The sequence below is a fragment of the Pygoscelis adeliae genome, unplaced genomic scaffold (assembly GCF_000699105.1).
Source record: "Pygoscelis adeliae isolate BGI_AS28 unplaced genomic scaffold, ASM69910v1 Scaffold40, whole genome shotgun sequence".
In the NCBI taxonomy this organism is placed as follows: domain Eukaryota; kingdom Metazoa; phylum Chordata; class Aves; order Sphenisciformes; family Spheniscidae; genus Pygoscelis; species Pygoscelis adeliae.
The window spans coordinates 1605505-1621329 of record NW_008823953.1 but is presented as its reverse complement, the minus strand read 5'-3'; the positions used below and the strand labels follow the sequence as shown (position 1 = coordinate 1621329).

General features: G+C 42.6%; 1 protein-coding gene across 1 annotated transcript in view; it reads left to right on the top strand.

Moving 5' to 3' along the window:
* Nucleotides 1-15825, top strand: part of GLI3 (GLI family zinc finger 3) — a 193648-nt gene that overhangs the window by 46987 nt on the left and 130836 nt on the right. The window contains exon 2 of the mRNA XM_009321630.1: nt 5309-5551. Coding sequence (XP_009319905.1) covers nt 5309-5551 — 243 coding nt within the window. The remainder of the gene's footprint in view (nt 1-5308; nt 5552-15825) is intronic.

The window sequence follows — 15825 nt, the reverse complement described above, 5'->3', positions numbered from 1 at the left end:
CTCACAGCAACCTAAAATGCTACTTTTCTGGGAAAGACTGATATTCTGACTTCAGTTTTGTAATTTAATGATGGAGAGTTTCCTTAGTAAACCAAATTTAGAGTACTAGAATGCTTATCTTATATCCAGACCTTGAACATAAAAGGCATTTTATACCAGCAATTGTTCATTTAATGAGCAATTGCAGAGTGCAGGACGGTTAAGGGATTGAGCTATATGCACCATTATTGCAAGAAGTATTCCGAAATACCAGAAATAGGATGTAAGCTCTGATCAGGGGGACTGTGAGCACAATTACCTTCTTTTCAAATCCTTCTGTGACACTGTGGGAGGAAAAAGGACTTTGAAACTTGAAAGGAAAGAGCTTGCTTTCAACCTCAAAAGCTAGGAGGAAAGGGCTCTGAAATTTGCTCAGTATTCCCAATTCACCATTAGCCTGTTTCTTCCTTTAGCCTCAAGGCATTCTCCGCTTTTTGAAAAGATGTTAAGAAATTCAGTCACAATAGAGAGCCTAGTTTTGAACATGTTTCACTCGGTCCATTGAGGTCTGGTCTTCAGCCTTTGTGTGGGGTGAATTGAGCTGAGCAGCAAGCTGGTTGGGGAGAGGTGAATGAGCAGTCTCTGTGCAGTCACAAATTCTGGCAAAGAAAAGATTACCCTTTCCTTTATTTTACAATATGCATTCCTGTACAATCCTGCTAGTGGCAATATGTGGAGCCGAGCTTGTGCTTAGGTCAATATGGAGCACTTGGTTTATAGCGACTCTTGTTAAGTTTGTCTTGTAATTGAAGCTGCTGTTGACCTTGCTTGGAGACCATTTGTAAAACCGTTTATTTAGCATAAACTGAAATAATAAACCCTCCTTCTCTTAGGCCGATTGTGATAGGGTGACATTAGTTTGATTTAATGATTAGCCGCCTGACCCCTCAGCTAGAGAGAGCCGCTTCAATAGGGAGAGTTCACTAGGAAGCACACAGGAAGAATACTAATGAGCTTGTTAAATTTAGCATGGCACCAACCACTTTTAATTCCTCTAATGGGAGAAGCACTGCCTCTGAGAGAGAGGGAGGGAGACTGGGGGAGAGAGAGGAAAAGAGAGGGAGGAATGCCCATGTCCCGGTAGCCAGAGAATTTTGGTCAAGAGAAGAGCTTGGAGGGAGCATCAGCCAGGGTCTTTTGGACTGAGTTGTAAGTACCTTGTCTCTTCTCTTACCCAGCCGAAGTGTGTCGGCAGATTGCTCAGGAGACAGTAATGCTCTCCGCAAGTTGCATGCAGAAATGCAGTGATGAAACTTAATATATCAACAGATTTAATTGGGCTGGTGTTGTCTTGTTTATGCGAGGGTGTCTCTGAAGTGTGTTGAGACTGATTTTTAGCGTGGTGTATCAATAGATTTCACCTTCTTTTAATTGCTGACTTTAAGAGGTTTGAAGTAAAAAAGCTTCTACTTTGTCTTGGTCTACAATAAAAAAAAGAGCAAAAAAAGTTTAAAGAAAGTTTAATGGATTTTTGCAAAAGGTTTTGGTTTGTCATGATTTTTAATTTTCTGGGTAAATTAGTTGAGCAATTAAAAGTGCGTTTATTCAGGCATGCTGTCCAGTGTGAGTTTTTTTGAAAAAGCTTGTTGATTAAATGAGGTGCTCCTTGGTGCTCAGCACTTCTAATAAAAACTGCTTCTGATCAGAATAGCAGGACTAAATCGGGTATTTCTCAGTGGATGGGAGAACCTTGGATTAATGTGATCGTTCCAGGCTGGGCACTTGTAACACGTGTCTCTGGCTACTGGCTTGTTAAGACAGAGTAGGCTGTACACGAGGAAAGAGAAGCTTATGCAGATTGCTCTTGAGGCCTGATTTTTTTTTTTTCTTTTTTCTTTTCTTATTTAACCCCTCTCTCTTATACCCGCAAAAGGTGGGATGAACTATGCTGGAGTCAGTGGGGTCCCACCAGCGGAAGCAGGTGGAGATGAGGGAGGGTCAGTCCCTTTAACTTTGGCATTCGTCTCTCTTCAAGATTTTAGTAAATCAGATGTTTCTTTTGACCCTAAAGCTGGCCACTTCTAAAACGTGAGCAGAACAGTAACAGTTGTTGTGTATTTGGCTGTAAACCCCTTTGGCAGATGCTGCTGGAGAAGTGGGCTGTTTGCTTACATTTTTGCTATAGCGTCCCACTTGTTGCCATGGTGGACCGTAAGTTTCTGTCAATAATTTGGCCTGGTGCAGCTTGCCTGCCCTTACTCTTAAAACTTTATTGAACGATTCAGCTGAAACAGAACAAGATTAGACAGCTTTTGCCGTTTGGCGCGCGGGGGTGGCTCGCCTGCCGTTGTGAGAGTCAGCAGCATTACTGCAAGAGGAGTTTCCCGCTCGGCGCCCAGGGAGCTCCTGCAAACCGCTCGCCTGTTCGTGTCCTGGAGCGCGGGTGCTGTCAAGTGTCTCATCTGCCCCCTATCAAAAGCAGCTTAGTGGTGCGGAGCGTGAAGTAAACGCTTAGCAAGATGTTTGGCCGTTGAATACGCCTTATTCTTGCAAAAATGCCGTCATGTTTACTTTTTAAAAAAATACTTTTGGGGAAATTTTTACATGGCAGACAGAGTACAGAAATGTTTGACTTCTAACAGCATGCGGCAGCAATTTCATAATGGGGAGAGACGGTTTCATGCAGAAGGAAAAATACTGCTTTTTTTGTTTTCTTTCCTTTTTTCCTTGAGGAACCCAAAAAAAGGAAAGCTTTTTAAAACAAAACACATTTTTCCTGTCGTTTCAAAGTTACTGGAAGTAGGTTTTGAATTTCGTTCAGCAATTTGGAAAATCAGCTTGTTCCATAGCAGTCACTAGTACCTTGATTCATGACACATGCATGTTTTGAGAAGGAAAGAATAAAAGTGGAGCCTGCAGACAGATGTCAGCTTCTTGTTGTATCCCAGGATGGCAGTTTTAACAAATTATCTTTATATGAAAGAGCAAAAGAACTGAAATCCTATCTGATCCTCGGATTGATTATACAGCCCCACAAATCACTCCAGCTTGCTTCATTCCGTACTGTGGTAGCACAGGTTAGCTTGCTCTGCTTAAGGGTCTGTCAGGATTTCAAATAGAGTGTAATCCCCTATTTTTACAAGAGTTTACATCTCATCAGTGAAAGTTCACTCTAGGTTGAAATTTAACATAAAAGACTCCGGCTAGAGAGAAACATGATGGAAAATATGACTTTGGGGTGACTTATTTTTTATTTTTTTAGTTACACGAGCAGCTTTCTAAAAACCTCATATAAGTAAATTTTAAAGTTTTAGACTCCCTTTTGCAGTTCTCTAAAACCAGCTTCAGTGTAAAAAGTTGAAACCTTAAACCCTGCTAATCCAGAGCAGGGAGGGGTGCCTGTGCATATTAATAAAAAGTATAAAAGGGCAAAGGGTTTAAACTCTTCAGTGTTGTTGTCGGTTTCCATTAACTCTTTCTCCTCAGACCCAATCCTGGAAATGCTCTGTATGGAGAATTACTGCTGGCTGTAAAAAGAATTCAGTCCCTGGAAGATGCTGATAAGTCAGCAGACCCCGGTTGCTGTAATACTTGGAGATAGAAAAATAATTAAGTGCTCAATAGGCTACGCTGCTGGGTTTTCTTGTTGTTGCTACTTGGGAGGAGAGGGGGCAGGGAGAAGCCTAGCAAGCATCGCATTCAAAGCAATAGCATAGCTAGTTTATGCATTTATTGGCCAAAATTCAGGTCCAGGTATCTATACATACAGAGCCTGTTTCTAATCTAATTCATATGAAGGCGAATAGGTTGGGTTATGCTGGTGTCAGGCTTGGTGAAAGTAGTCTCCTGGTGAATTGCTCACTGGTGCTTTTGCTGTGTGAATGAGTACACCAGGGCAAGGTACAAATAAAAATTTAGCCCTGACCTCGAATCTCTGACAACTGAAGTGCAATCTTGGCACTGTTGTCAATGATCCTTCCTTACATGTGGGTTGTAGAGTAAGTGTACCTTAGTTTTATTTCCTAGGCTTGTTTTGATTTCCTTTCTAGTTACCTTTTTTGTGCCCGGTGTTTAATGATATGAGGTTCCTCATGTACTTACAGAACCACTGAGCAACTTTTGAAGCTAAGCATATTTATCAGTACTACTTCAAGATGTATTGGTGTATGCCTGTATGTGCAGGGTGGTTGATTGAACAAGGCCGTACCTGGAGCGTGGGTATGGGCCAGGATTACAGCCAGCAATTCCGCTTGTTTAGAGAAAAGTCTCTGTATTTTACAACAATAATGCAACTTTAGGAGAGCATTTACAGTAGGGACTTGTGTAGCTAACAAAACCCTTCTGCCACATGGCACACGTGAAATGTACCTGGGAATGTGCATCTGGCTTTTGAAGAACAGAAGTGCTTGGTCTGGTTTTCAGAGGGTGCATGTGGTCTGTGGGGGTTAAAATTCATGTGGGAGCGGAGTGTTGGTTCAACACCCGGTCCTGGGGCTGCCTGCAAGGGAGGCTGCTGGAGCCATCATCAGGAGGCCCTTTTCCCCTCACAAGCGGTACCACAGGCCTAGAGGTTTTCTCCGGACTAGGGCTTGGATTTGATCCTCCTATTTCTTTTTTCCTTTTCCCCTTGGTCATTAAGAATTTGTGGGTTTGTGTGTGTGGATATGGGGAAAAAGGAGGGGGGAGCACGCTCCACTGCCCTCCACAAGCGTCCTTGTGGTGACACTGTTAGAGCGGGTGGCCTCACTTGCGCCTGCCTGATGCTGCTGGTGCTGTATCTTGAGCAATTTTACCCATTTTATTGTTGCCCACCTTATTTCTGATTGCTAACAACCTTCCTGCAAGGCTCCAGCCTCTCACACAAGCAAACCTCCAGGGACTGGAGCCGGGCTGCGGAGCAGCAGTGGGTGGCTAGGTTTGATTTAGGCCCAGCCAGCGGGGTTCATCATCTCCTCTTTGTGACAAATTGTTTTCTGCCTCCCTGTCAGGCAGCCCAAACTCCCAGTCTCCTTGTCCCAGAGGCAAGAGAACAGCAAGCCTGTGTCTGTTCTCACAGGATTGATAGCCCCGCCGGTAGGAGCATCGGTGCATGGGTGACGATGATCTACCGCTCGGCAGCTGCCCGCTCTGAACGGGCGGGCTTCCCCAGACCATCTCTCATAGCCACACATGCACCTACTGTCACAAACTTACACTGTGAGGAGGGGGTAGTGAGGAGGAGGGCGGGGGGGGAGAACTTTTCTTTATTGTATTTGCTATAAATGGGCTAAAAGTGTGTCTCTCTCTTTCTCCTTCCCTTCTCTCTTTCTTCTCCCTCGTTTTTTTGCAGAGGATGAAAGTCCTGGGCAGACCTATCACAGAGAGAGAAGGAACGCGATCACAATGCAGCCGCAGGGTGGGCAAGGCCTCGGCAAGATCAGTGAAGAGCCTTCCACGTCGAGTGAGGAAAGGGCCTCATTAATCAAGAAGGAGATCCATGGATCTATATCGCACCTTCCCGAACCTTCTGTACCTTACCGCGGGACGCTCTTTACCATGGACCCCCGAAACGGTTACATGGACCCTCATTATCGTGAGTATCGATTGCTGGTTCATTTGGGGCTGCGAAGTTGGAAGGCTGTCAAATTTAATGCAGTTTTATTTGTCACCTTGCATCGTTCCCAGGGAGAACTGCTTTGTCTGGGGAAGGGCGGGGGGGTTGAGGTAATACAATCTTTTTTCTGAAGTTAAAAACCAGGGGGCAGTTGCATTGCAGCTCGAAATTATCACAGGCCTCTGCAAAGCAACTTCCACAGGACATCTCATCTGTTGCTAATCCTCCTCAGCCATCCAGGGTTGCTCCACCTCCCTTAATACATGAAGAAAAAAAGCCTCATTAAAGAAAGCAGAGAAGGAAAATGAAACAGGCCTTAAAATCCCTCTTTTAAAACAATGTTAAAGTATGGTGTTAAGAGGAGGAAGGACTGTGCCTTGTACAATGAGAATTTGAAGGGGGGGGGATTGGAAGGTTTATTGCTGTGTTTTTGGGTTTTTTGTTTTGTTTTGGAGGTTTTTTAGGGATTCACGTGTCTGTTTGAGTATGTGGGCTGATGGAGTGGTTTTGCAATTTTCTTCCCCAGCTACAGTTCCCTGAAGTTGTTGTACGGGGGGGGTGAAAAAGGCAAATGGTTTCAACTTCTGAATTCCTGCTCAGGCATTAATAAAAAAATAAGAAATTAACTGACACTTGAACACAGATGTGGAATGGATTTCTCCACAGGCAAAATATGAGGGAGTTAAGCAATTTTTTTCATCTGCTTCTAGTTTACAAAAAAGAAAAAAAAAATCATTTAGTTGTGTAGTAATGAAGTACATCTTGAGGTGTCAAGGCTTGTGCCTTTTGATTATAGATTTATCACCCAGTCAGGCTACAGATTTGCCATTTAACCTTCCAGTCTCCAGTTCCAGATGATAGGCTTAGGACCCACAAAGAGGGGCCAGTCTGCATTGTTTTTTTTTTTTCCTCACATCATTCAGAAATTCTAGTGTTTTAAGGCAAAAGGTCATTAGCCAGACAACTGATTAGTGAGGACAGCTGATTAGTGCATGTTTTTTTGCTAAAGAAAGTGCCAGGGATAAAAGCTAATTTTATCCCTTCATTAGTTAGGCTAGCAGCAAAGGGGAATGTTCACTCATCAGGGTGCAGATCAAAGTATGTCTCACACAACCTTAAGTCTCACCAACCTCCTTTTAAAAAAAAAAAAAAAAGAGGAGCCTGATTGTTAATAAGGATGGAGGTATTACCAGAAAACGAACACTTGTTGTCTTTATAGTTTAGATCAGTATTTAGGGGAAAAGTTTGCAGTTAAGCTTTTGAGCTTTCTTCCAGTGTAGGCAGCCGGTTTCTGTACGCCCTCCTCCTCCTCCTCCTCTCTCACACAGCCCTGCTCAAACCCTCTGGGGGAGTTACTCATCTTTCTGCTGAGGAGGATGAGCTGCAGCACACCAGCAGCAGACTTGTCTGCCAGAGAGGCGTGGATGTACAGAGCAAACGACTGCTCACAAACAGCAGTGCATGGAAATACTAGCTTGCAGGTTGGAGACACCATTCGTAGCTTACGGTTTGTTAATGCAACCCCCAAATCTCACTTAAAAAAAAAATCTTATTGGGGAAGCAAAATAGCTTCTCTGTTTGTAGGCAGTACAGCTGGGGAGAGATGAAATGTGTGACAAAAACAACCCCCCAAACAACAAACCTTATGCTGAATTTAGTGGTGATGATTGCCATTTTGACCATCTGACCAGCTGCCAGCTCACCCCTTAAATCTAGTTCAAAGTGTTATTGATACTACTGAAGATACAGACTGAAGAAAAAGGGCTGGCCGATCAGAATGAGTCTGAGTGGTTTGCATTTAGTTTATTTAGTTTTATTTTATTGAATTTGCCTTTTGATGAGAGTTCTCAAGATTTAATGAAGCTACTATGTCTGTATTGTGACCAATAATGCTAGCTAGTTAGGATGTGTGGGCTACTAGAAAAACATTGATGTCAGAAGTTGAGAGAACAGCAGAAGTTATCCAGCATGTAACAGCAGAGAAACAGGAGATGAGTTAATTTTAAATGAGCAACATGATCTTAAAGCAGAAGTCTAAGTCAGAAAACATCAGATGGGCAGACCTGCTCCACTGCTGCTGTAGCGAGTTGTACATTTGTCCTCACTGATTTATAAAATCCCTCAAGCTATTGATGTCATATAAAGAGCCATCATGCTTTTATTTACCTTTAATAGATGTGATACAGAAGGACAACTAAAGAGACAAATGTCTAGTTAGATTTTTAGGAAAGCGGACAGGCTTACTGAAATTTTCATAGTAGTTGTATCATTTATATATGTAAGACATGCTTTCATCAAAGTGGTGACTGTATTCAGGCTGACACTTATAGTGGTCCATATGAAGAAGGCTGAATAATGTAAACATACCCCAGTCCCACTGTAGCAACAGGTGAAGAACCAGCAAGTCTATCGTTCCCTTCCTTAGTTTCTTGCCAGTTTTGCTGGATATATGGATAGAAAATACTGTTTTAATTCAACATAGTCAGGTATGTAAACACAGTAATTCCTTAGTTTCCCTGTGGTTGGAAAATATAGACTTTTCAAGATGCCTAATTTGTGCTTCTATTTATACCCACTTTGTATTTGAAAGTGTGGGCAGGCTTCCTGTAACACAGGAAAAGGGAAAATAATTTTTTTGAAGAAGGACATCTGTATATTTTTATGGCAAGAAAAGAGCATTTAAGTCAATTGCATGTGGAACGCATGTCGCCTCCAGGAGCTGCAGTTATTAGAAACAACTTGAATACTTTGCATTTCTACATGTAAATATGCGTGTCTCTGTGTATGTGCGTTGCAGGATTTTTTGTTGTTATAATTTTTTTCCTAATTAAAATGACTGATGTTGTAAATGTTGGAAATAATAGTTACCATATACGTGGAATAAATACCTCATTGAGGGGGAGTTTGCTCTCCTGCAGAGTGTGGGTGGGGATAATGGTTGTGTTTCAAGTGGACCGTCTTTTCAAACAGCTGGGATGAAACGTGCTATGGAGCTGGCGGCCCTTCTGCACTGCCAGAGAGCCCCTCAACCATTTAGCAACTGAGAATGAGAGCAGCCTCGTGCTGAGCGCACAGCCTTCTGTCCTCCAAGAGGTAAAAGGGAAAACATACAGGCCTAAACCAGAAATTTTTGTTTTCTGTCTTTTTTGTTATGGATTTCTTAAGCACTGTTTCGACACTGCTCACAAAGTGTGGGGGTTTTGTTTTTGTTTTTTTTTAACTTTTTAAAAACTTTTTTCTTTTTAAAAACTTCAGGGCTCATGACAAAGATGCTGGCATTTCCTTTCATGTGTTGCACCTTTTCTTTATTGAGGAGAGCAGGGTTACTAAGCTTAATCACAGTGTTCTTAAATGGATTTAAAACCTTGTGTTTCTCAAACACTGATTGCAGTGGTAGTTGGAGCCCCTTGTTAATGTAAATTCTGTCTCCAGAGGTGGGGCTGAGGCAGGGGAGGTGGGGATAGCAACTTCCCTTTGTTATTCTCTTCCCCAGTTTTAATTCCCACGCAGATTTATGGCAGTGCTAAGACTGCCTGTCTCACAAGTCATTCCTCATGGAAAAAATGAATCATTCCTGATGTAAACACTTTGATTTAAAACATACTGCTGGTATTCTTCCCTGGGTTTCACAGCTCATCTGCAAGAATTGTTAGTTCGTAATTAGTAAAGCCTGAAGAATTATCTTAAGTAAAAAGCAGTGACAGTTCACTTGGCTCTGATCTAAAAATTTGTATCTACAGGAATGGCCCTGGCAGGATTCTCTTTCTGGTACATCCCTTCATCTCAAAGAGGTTGCACTGAATGTAGCTGAAAGCGGGAACTCACTCTCTTTTTTTTTTTTTTTTATTTTTTTTTTTTATTTTTCCTTACTGGGGATTTATTCTGCTGGTTTTGAAGCTTCTGTATCTATCTGGGGAAGTGGGAACTGCTTATTGCACATTTCATAGGATTAACCCTCCAAAGGTATTGATTGCCCTCAGTTCCCACTGACTGTGCCTGGACTTACGCTTTGTAAGGATTGGGCCCCTCATAACTGCCCGGGTTAGATTACCCAGTGTTAGTGTCATCTCAGAATCAATTTGCAACATGAACAAAAGACCACAGCAAGGAAAATACAGTGCTGGTTCACTAGGTGCACTTGTTCATTTACTGCGTTTTAATTTCTATTGACAAGAATTCCCCTTCATTCATCTCCCCATAGAAAAGGAAAAAGGGGGAGGGAAGGAAATTAGATTCTGTTTCTGCAAATGCAAGCTGGTAACTGGAAACGCTACCTTAAAATGCAATAATTAGAAAGTGATGACTTTTCATGACAACGTGGCTTGAACCACGATGACCAGCTATGTGCGGTGCATTGGACGCTGAGAGCAGTCCAGGTCTCCACCAGTGGATGAGCTCATGGAAGGGGGTCTCCATTTGCTTTGTAGAGGGGGAAGCCAGTGGCCTCCCTTGTCCTCTCCCTGGCACATTTTGGGATTCTGGAGGGACAACAGAGACACTTTTGAATAGTCCCAAAGTGGGCACTTCTCTTAGCTCACCTCTTAGCTCACTTTTCTTAGCGTCACCGTGTGGCAGGAGCCCGGGACAGCTTTTTATAGAGGGTTTCCCCCCAGCCTTGTTGGAGAGCAGTAGGAAAGTGTCAGTGAGGAATCCTTGTAGAGATTTAGGGCTGGGGTCTTTAAAGATATTTAGGGACTCTTCAATTTCAAAGTGAGTTTGGCCTCTTAAATACCTCTGAAAATCTGGTGGTACTTCAGCTCTTTCTGCAGCATTTTGCAAGGGAAGGGCTTAAGCGCTCTAGTAACAAAACTATCCACTGACAGTGATTTATGTGGTGGTTTCACAATGTTGTCAAGGAGGGGTAGTTGAAAAAAGCAAAATCTAAAGCTTTTAATAAAACTCACAGGAAAAAAAGCCTCTAGTACAAAAGTGAATGTCAGATTACTGGTGTCAGCTGAGAAACTGAAATGTTGGTCTTTAAGAAAATTAGCATGTTTGCAAAAACATTTTTGGGATAAAATCTAAAATGTAACAGTATCTTTCAATAGCCTCCAACAAAAAAACATTACTGCTCTCAAGATCAAACTTAGGGTCAGAGGCAACTTCAGTTTGAAATTTTGGAAGGTGCTGCAGACCTCTTAAGCTTAACAGTAGCTTATAAATGGAAATCTCTTCTCCAAGATGCCTCCCAAACCTCCGTGGTCGTGTTTGGGAAGTTCTGCTCGCTACAAATACTCCTGACCATTTCTCTGGAGTCCTTCTGTGGAAAAAGTGGGGTCTCTTGAGAGCCCTGGAGTTGCTGTCCCTCTGTCGTCCTCTCACTTGGAAGTAACAATTGCACCCATAGATTTACAGCTAGAAGTGGCACGTAGAGATGTCCTTTCTTCTACCAGATTTTCTCTCTCCTCAGCATGAGACAGACTGCAGAACTGCCAATACCTGAAGGGCCTTGAAATGTAATGTGGTTACAAAGCTGAAAGGTGATCTTTTAGGGTTTTTTTTCTTTGTTTTGTTTTTCAGTTTAGGTAAATATATATCTTTGAATATTGACTTTTTTCTTGTCATTGCCAGTAGTATTAACTTCAGCTGGAAGCTATAGGCAATGATATGGAAATAGGTAATCCTGTTTGTGTGTGGAGGGTAGAATAGGATATTTATAAGATCTCTTGTGGCCCTATAATTCTGTTGGACTTCAAAATTTTAAAAATGTCCTGAGGATCACGTTTAAAAAAAATAAAAAAATTATCCCTTTGTAGCACCTGAGAGAATTTACCTGCCAGGCACTACTGGGTGTGCAGCCTTCTGAGAAGCAGATAGGTTCTGTTAATCTCTCCTTTTTTCAGTTGTTCAAGTGCATGTAAACTGTGGGGTGAGTTTTTTTGGTTGTTTTTTTTTTTGTTTTTGTTTTTTTTTTAAGGAACAGGGAAGATAAAGACAGAGGACAAATGCAAAACCACTCACCTCTTTCACAGGTTTGATTTGGTTTGCCAGCTAAAGCTTTTTTAGATGCTTTACAGTATATATTTGTTGTATACTGCCTTCATGGAAGGAGACAGAATACATTGCTCAGAACCATAGAATCATAGTTAAGAACTCTGGGGAAAAAAAGTCAAGAAATAATGTAATCCGTCTCTTTAGCCTCAAGGCAGATCAGCTGTCCCTAAATCAGGAGAGAATGAAAAGCTTCTTCCAAGTTGCTGTGTCCCTTGATACGTAGACACTTCTGTCTTGAAGAGCCTTGTGACAAGATGTGTGGTGCGTTTGGATTGATCTTGTGTCCCTACATGGTAACTTCCATAGCATCAGCAGCTGGAAGGTGGGGGAAAAAAAATTTAGAAGCCATAAAAATCTGAGTTGAAAAGTTTTGATAAAGTTTCCTCTTCCCTCCTAGAGATCCGCTAGCATGCAGGGGATATGGTACTTCCCATTGCTGTGTTCTCTGGAAAAAAAACAACAACCAACCCACCAAAACCCTTCAAAAAAACCCCACAGCCTGACACATAACTGTTGTGCTCATTACTACCATTTCAACAGGCAAGAGCGTTAGTTTTCTCTTTTTATTAGTTATCAGAGTGATCTTTGTGCTATTGTTGAAGCTGTGTAGTGCAAAGGGTTAGCCAAGTATGACAGGTATGTAGAGAACTAGTGGCCAAAGGAAGATAAGCATTGTTTGTTGCAAATTTTGAAGCATCCCATAATGCCTGAAGTTGTAGTCTGTCAGTCAGCTTTTTATGAGTGCTTTGGCCTGCAGGCATTTCTTGGCCAAAGGGACACGGTCTGAAAAGCAGCCTCTTTGACTTGACTGCTTAGAGCTTTAAAAAAGGTTAGCCACAACTCAGCCTCATGTGGCTTTTGGTGTCAAATGTGTTACCTGTATCTGTAAGGAGCTTTGTGGCTGCAGCAACTCAGGTCTTGTGGCAAAGCTTGGGGAACATGTGAACCAGGTGCTGGTTCAGTGATCATGATTTTCACCAAGAACTGAAGCAGATTCTCCTGAGCTGGTTGAGTACAAGCCATGTACTTAACCACTATGCAGAGCTTTACACTGCCAGGGAGATGGTTCTCTTGCATTGGTGGCCTTCCATCTGGTTAATGTGACAGAGGGAATTCAATTGCCTAAGCAGAGATTTCAAGTGCCATTTTCATGCCTGGGAGGTTCCTAGCTGGTCTGTGTCTGCCACCCTGGAAAGACTGGTCTTCAGTACATCCTATGTCATATCTGTTAACTCTGTATGAATGTCTCAGATACCTTAGGGATCTAAGGTGGCACTATGTGTCTGTGTTTAGGCAGCTGAATCCTCGTCAGTGTTGTAACCGGGCGTTTAAATTGGTGTGTCCAAATGTAGAAAATAAACATTTAAGTTCAGTTCTTTTTTTATCCCCATCTCTGCTGCCATCGTCCAGCTCTTGTGAAGAAATCTGTGGCAATAATTAGACTGCAGAGTAGCTAATGTCTACAGGGTGCTCCTCTTTCATGATTCCCTTGTGTTAATTTTGTTGTGTCCTGGGTGCTTGTCACTGAGATCTGGATGTGCACTGTCCTTCCTTGCTGCTGCCCTTGGGGGCTGGGGGGGAGCCCAAATGTATGGGCACTGAAGGAGAGTGTTGTGTCCCAGAGGATGCCTCAGGCTGGGCAGTGGGGGTAATGGCAGCATGGGGGCACCATGGACGTGGTCTCCCCATGGCATGGACTTGTCAAGGGAGGTTTTGAAAGGCAGCGTGGTTCCTGTTGACAAGGTGCAGTTTCAAAATTGTCCCATGGAACAAAGCACCAGCTTTGGCCTCCTGTTGGAGTCCGGGGTTGAACAGGCCTTTACTTTTAAGACAGTTTAAATGCTTTTATTGCTGAACCATTTTCAGGATCACTAGCGGATACAGCTTTATTCCTATTGATTGAGCTCAGTACTTAGGAGGAGAGCCTTATAGCCATAGCCTCTGCTTCCTTTTATTCACACCTAGCAACCCAATTAGGTTCCTCTTAGCCTGGCTCTTGGGTAGTTTACACAGTACTCTCTAACCTCTTATTAAAACACTGCTCAAATTACTTACAACTCGGGCTCTTGAGCTTGCTCAGTGGGTCACATCTGAGTTTGGAGATCATGTCAGGAACGCTTCCCCGTTCAGTCAGAGTTGTACTGGCTACCTCTTTTAATTTGTGATCGTATAACTTACAGCTGAGGCAGCAACCACCAGTGCGGGGAAGCACTACTGTACTAAATATGAATGTATTGGTAGCTGTGTTAAGAGTACAGCTGCTGTATTGCTATGTGGTCATTGGCATGTGTGGTGCTGGTCAGTACACAGCAGCAGGAAAGGGAGTGCGTGCGCGTGGCAGTGTTTGTATGTCCAGGTTTGTACATCATCTTCATACTTTCTTTTAAAAATAAGACTAATCACTTACAAAACGTTCTTTTGCTCTTTTTTTTTTATTGTCTTTCAGAATTTGTCTTGTTGAGTTTTGGAGTTCAGCACAGCTCCCCAGATAACGGAATCGCTTTCTAATCTAAATTACACTTTTTTCCTGCCTCACACTGCATAAGGTAGCAGAGAGGGTCCCCCATTGTTCATTCTGTTTTCCCTTTCACATTTCAGTGCTGCCCCGAGCCATCATTTTTCCCAAACAGCCGAACGGCGCTGATCCAGAACCCAATGAATTCAATGAATCAACAGCTGCTGGCTTCAATGAACTTTGTAATAATCCCCAGTTGCCTTATATTCTACCCTTTCATCTTACCTGCTCCTCTTGCTGGTTGTAATTTAAAATCATAATTCCCAAGGATGCATGTTACCATTTCACAAATGAAGAGCTGAACATTGTTATTCCTCTATCTACAGTCCCCTGTTGAAGTAGCTTATGGTAACAAGCCAAAAGTAATGGCATATGACATACTTTCAAATAAATGGCTGATTATGGTAACAGCTGAGTGTAACACCATACCAAGTGTTGAAGCAAGTAACTAATGAGGTAGAATGTGTTGAAATAAATTTCATTCCAGCATGTCACACTCCTTAGTGTAAAAAGGTACTGCATTTGATTTGTATGTTTTTTCACCAACCTGCCTACAGATACAACTGTTGAAAGCCTCCAGCTTTGGCCTTGACTTCTGTTAGACGTCATTGGTGAAATGAAATTGGGTTACTTGGGTGAATAAGGTTTCTTGGATCACGGCCTGTGTTATGTATAAACAGTGGTTGCTGACTTTACTGGGATGGACCAGCATGGTACGGTGATAGGAAGCTGTTGGCACCAAAGCCATGTTTCATGCTGGACAATATTTGAGTTGGCATCAACACCAGTGATCTACAGTGCTTTTAACAATAAAAGTGGTGCCAGACACCGAAAACATTAATTGCTGCTATGATAGGAGCAGAATTCTTTTCTTCTTTTAACTAGAAGGGAGAAGAGGAGCACTAGTCATATATCACTGGCTAATCATTGAGCTGCCCAGTACTTGGGATGTTTGATTTGGAAAGTCTGTATGGCTTGCTCATATATGCCCCTGCTTCACCTGAGACTGGCAGTGACCATGGTCTATGCTTATTTTCACTTTTACAGGTTTTCAGTTTTTCTTGATTTGTCAACTTGAGTACAGAAAATTTATACAAGTTTATAGGCACATAAAGCCAACTGGAAGAAACCCTTTATAAATAAAGACCAAAGGCCTGATCTGGCTTTGTCTGCTCCTGTGGAAAAAATTACAAAACCTGAATGAAACCCAAAGTGCTGGCTTGTGAAAGTTTCTGGGTTCTTGTGGGGAAATGGCACATCTCTTCAAAGATGGTAGTTATTTATCATGTACATCACAGGTTAACACTCGTGCTACGTTTAGTAGTTTCTTCCATCCTCTATGCATTATAAACCAGAAAGGCAGGTTGAAGACACAGGCTGCTGTAGTGGTTCCTCCCATAGATGTTTGTTTAGTGTGTATACTGCTCTGAAGAGGTGGTCTGTACAGGGAGGTTAAAGCATGCTGCACCTCTGCATCCTGACCAGCATCCCTCTCTGGGACTTTTTGGTAGGCAGCCTGTGCGAGTGTTGCCTGTGCTGTGCTAACATGTGGGGCTTGCCTGGGGATGCAGGGTCCTGCTGGACCAGAGGGGTCTGGGCCAGTTGCTGCTGAGACCATGCTTGAAGGCTGGCAAAGCACAAGGTTGACATGCCTTATCTTAAGGGGGTGGCCTCTGGGCTGCCTTTAAGAAATGATATGGACATGGATACTGCTTGTTAAGGCTACACAAGGTATTGACACAGC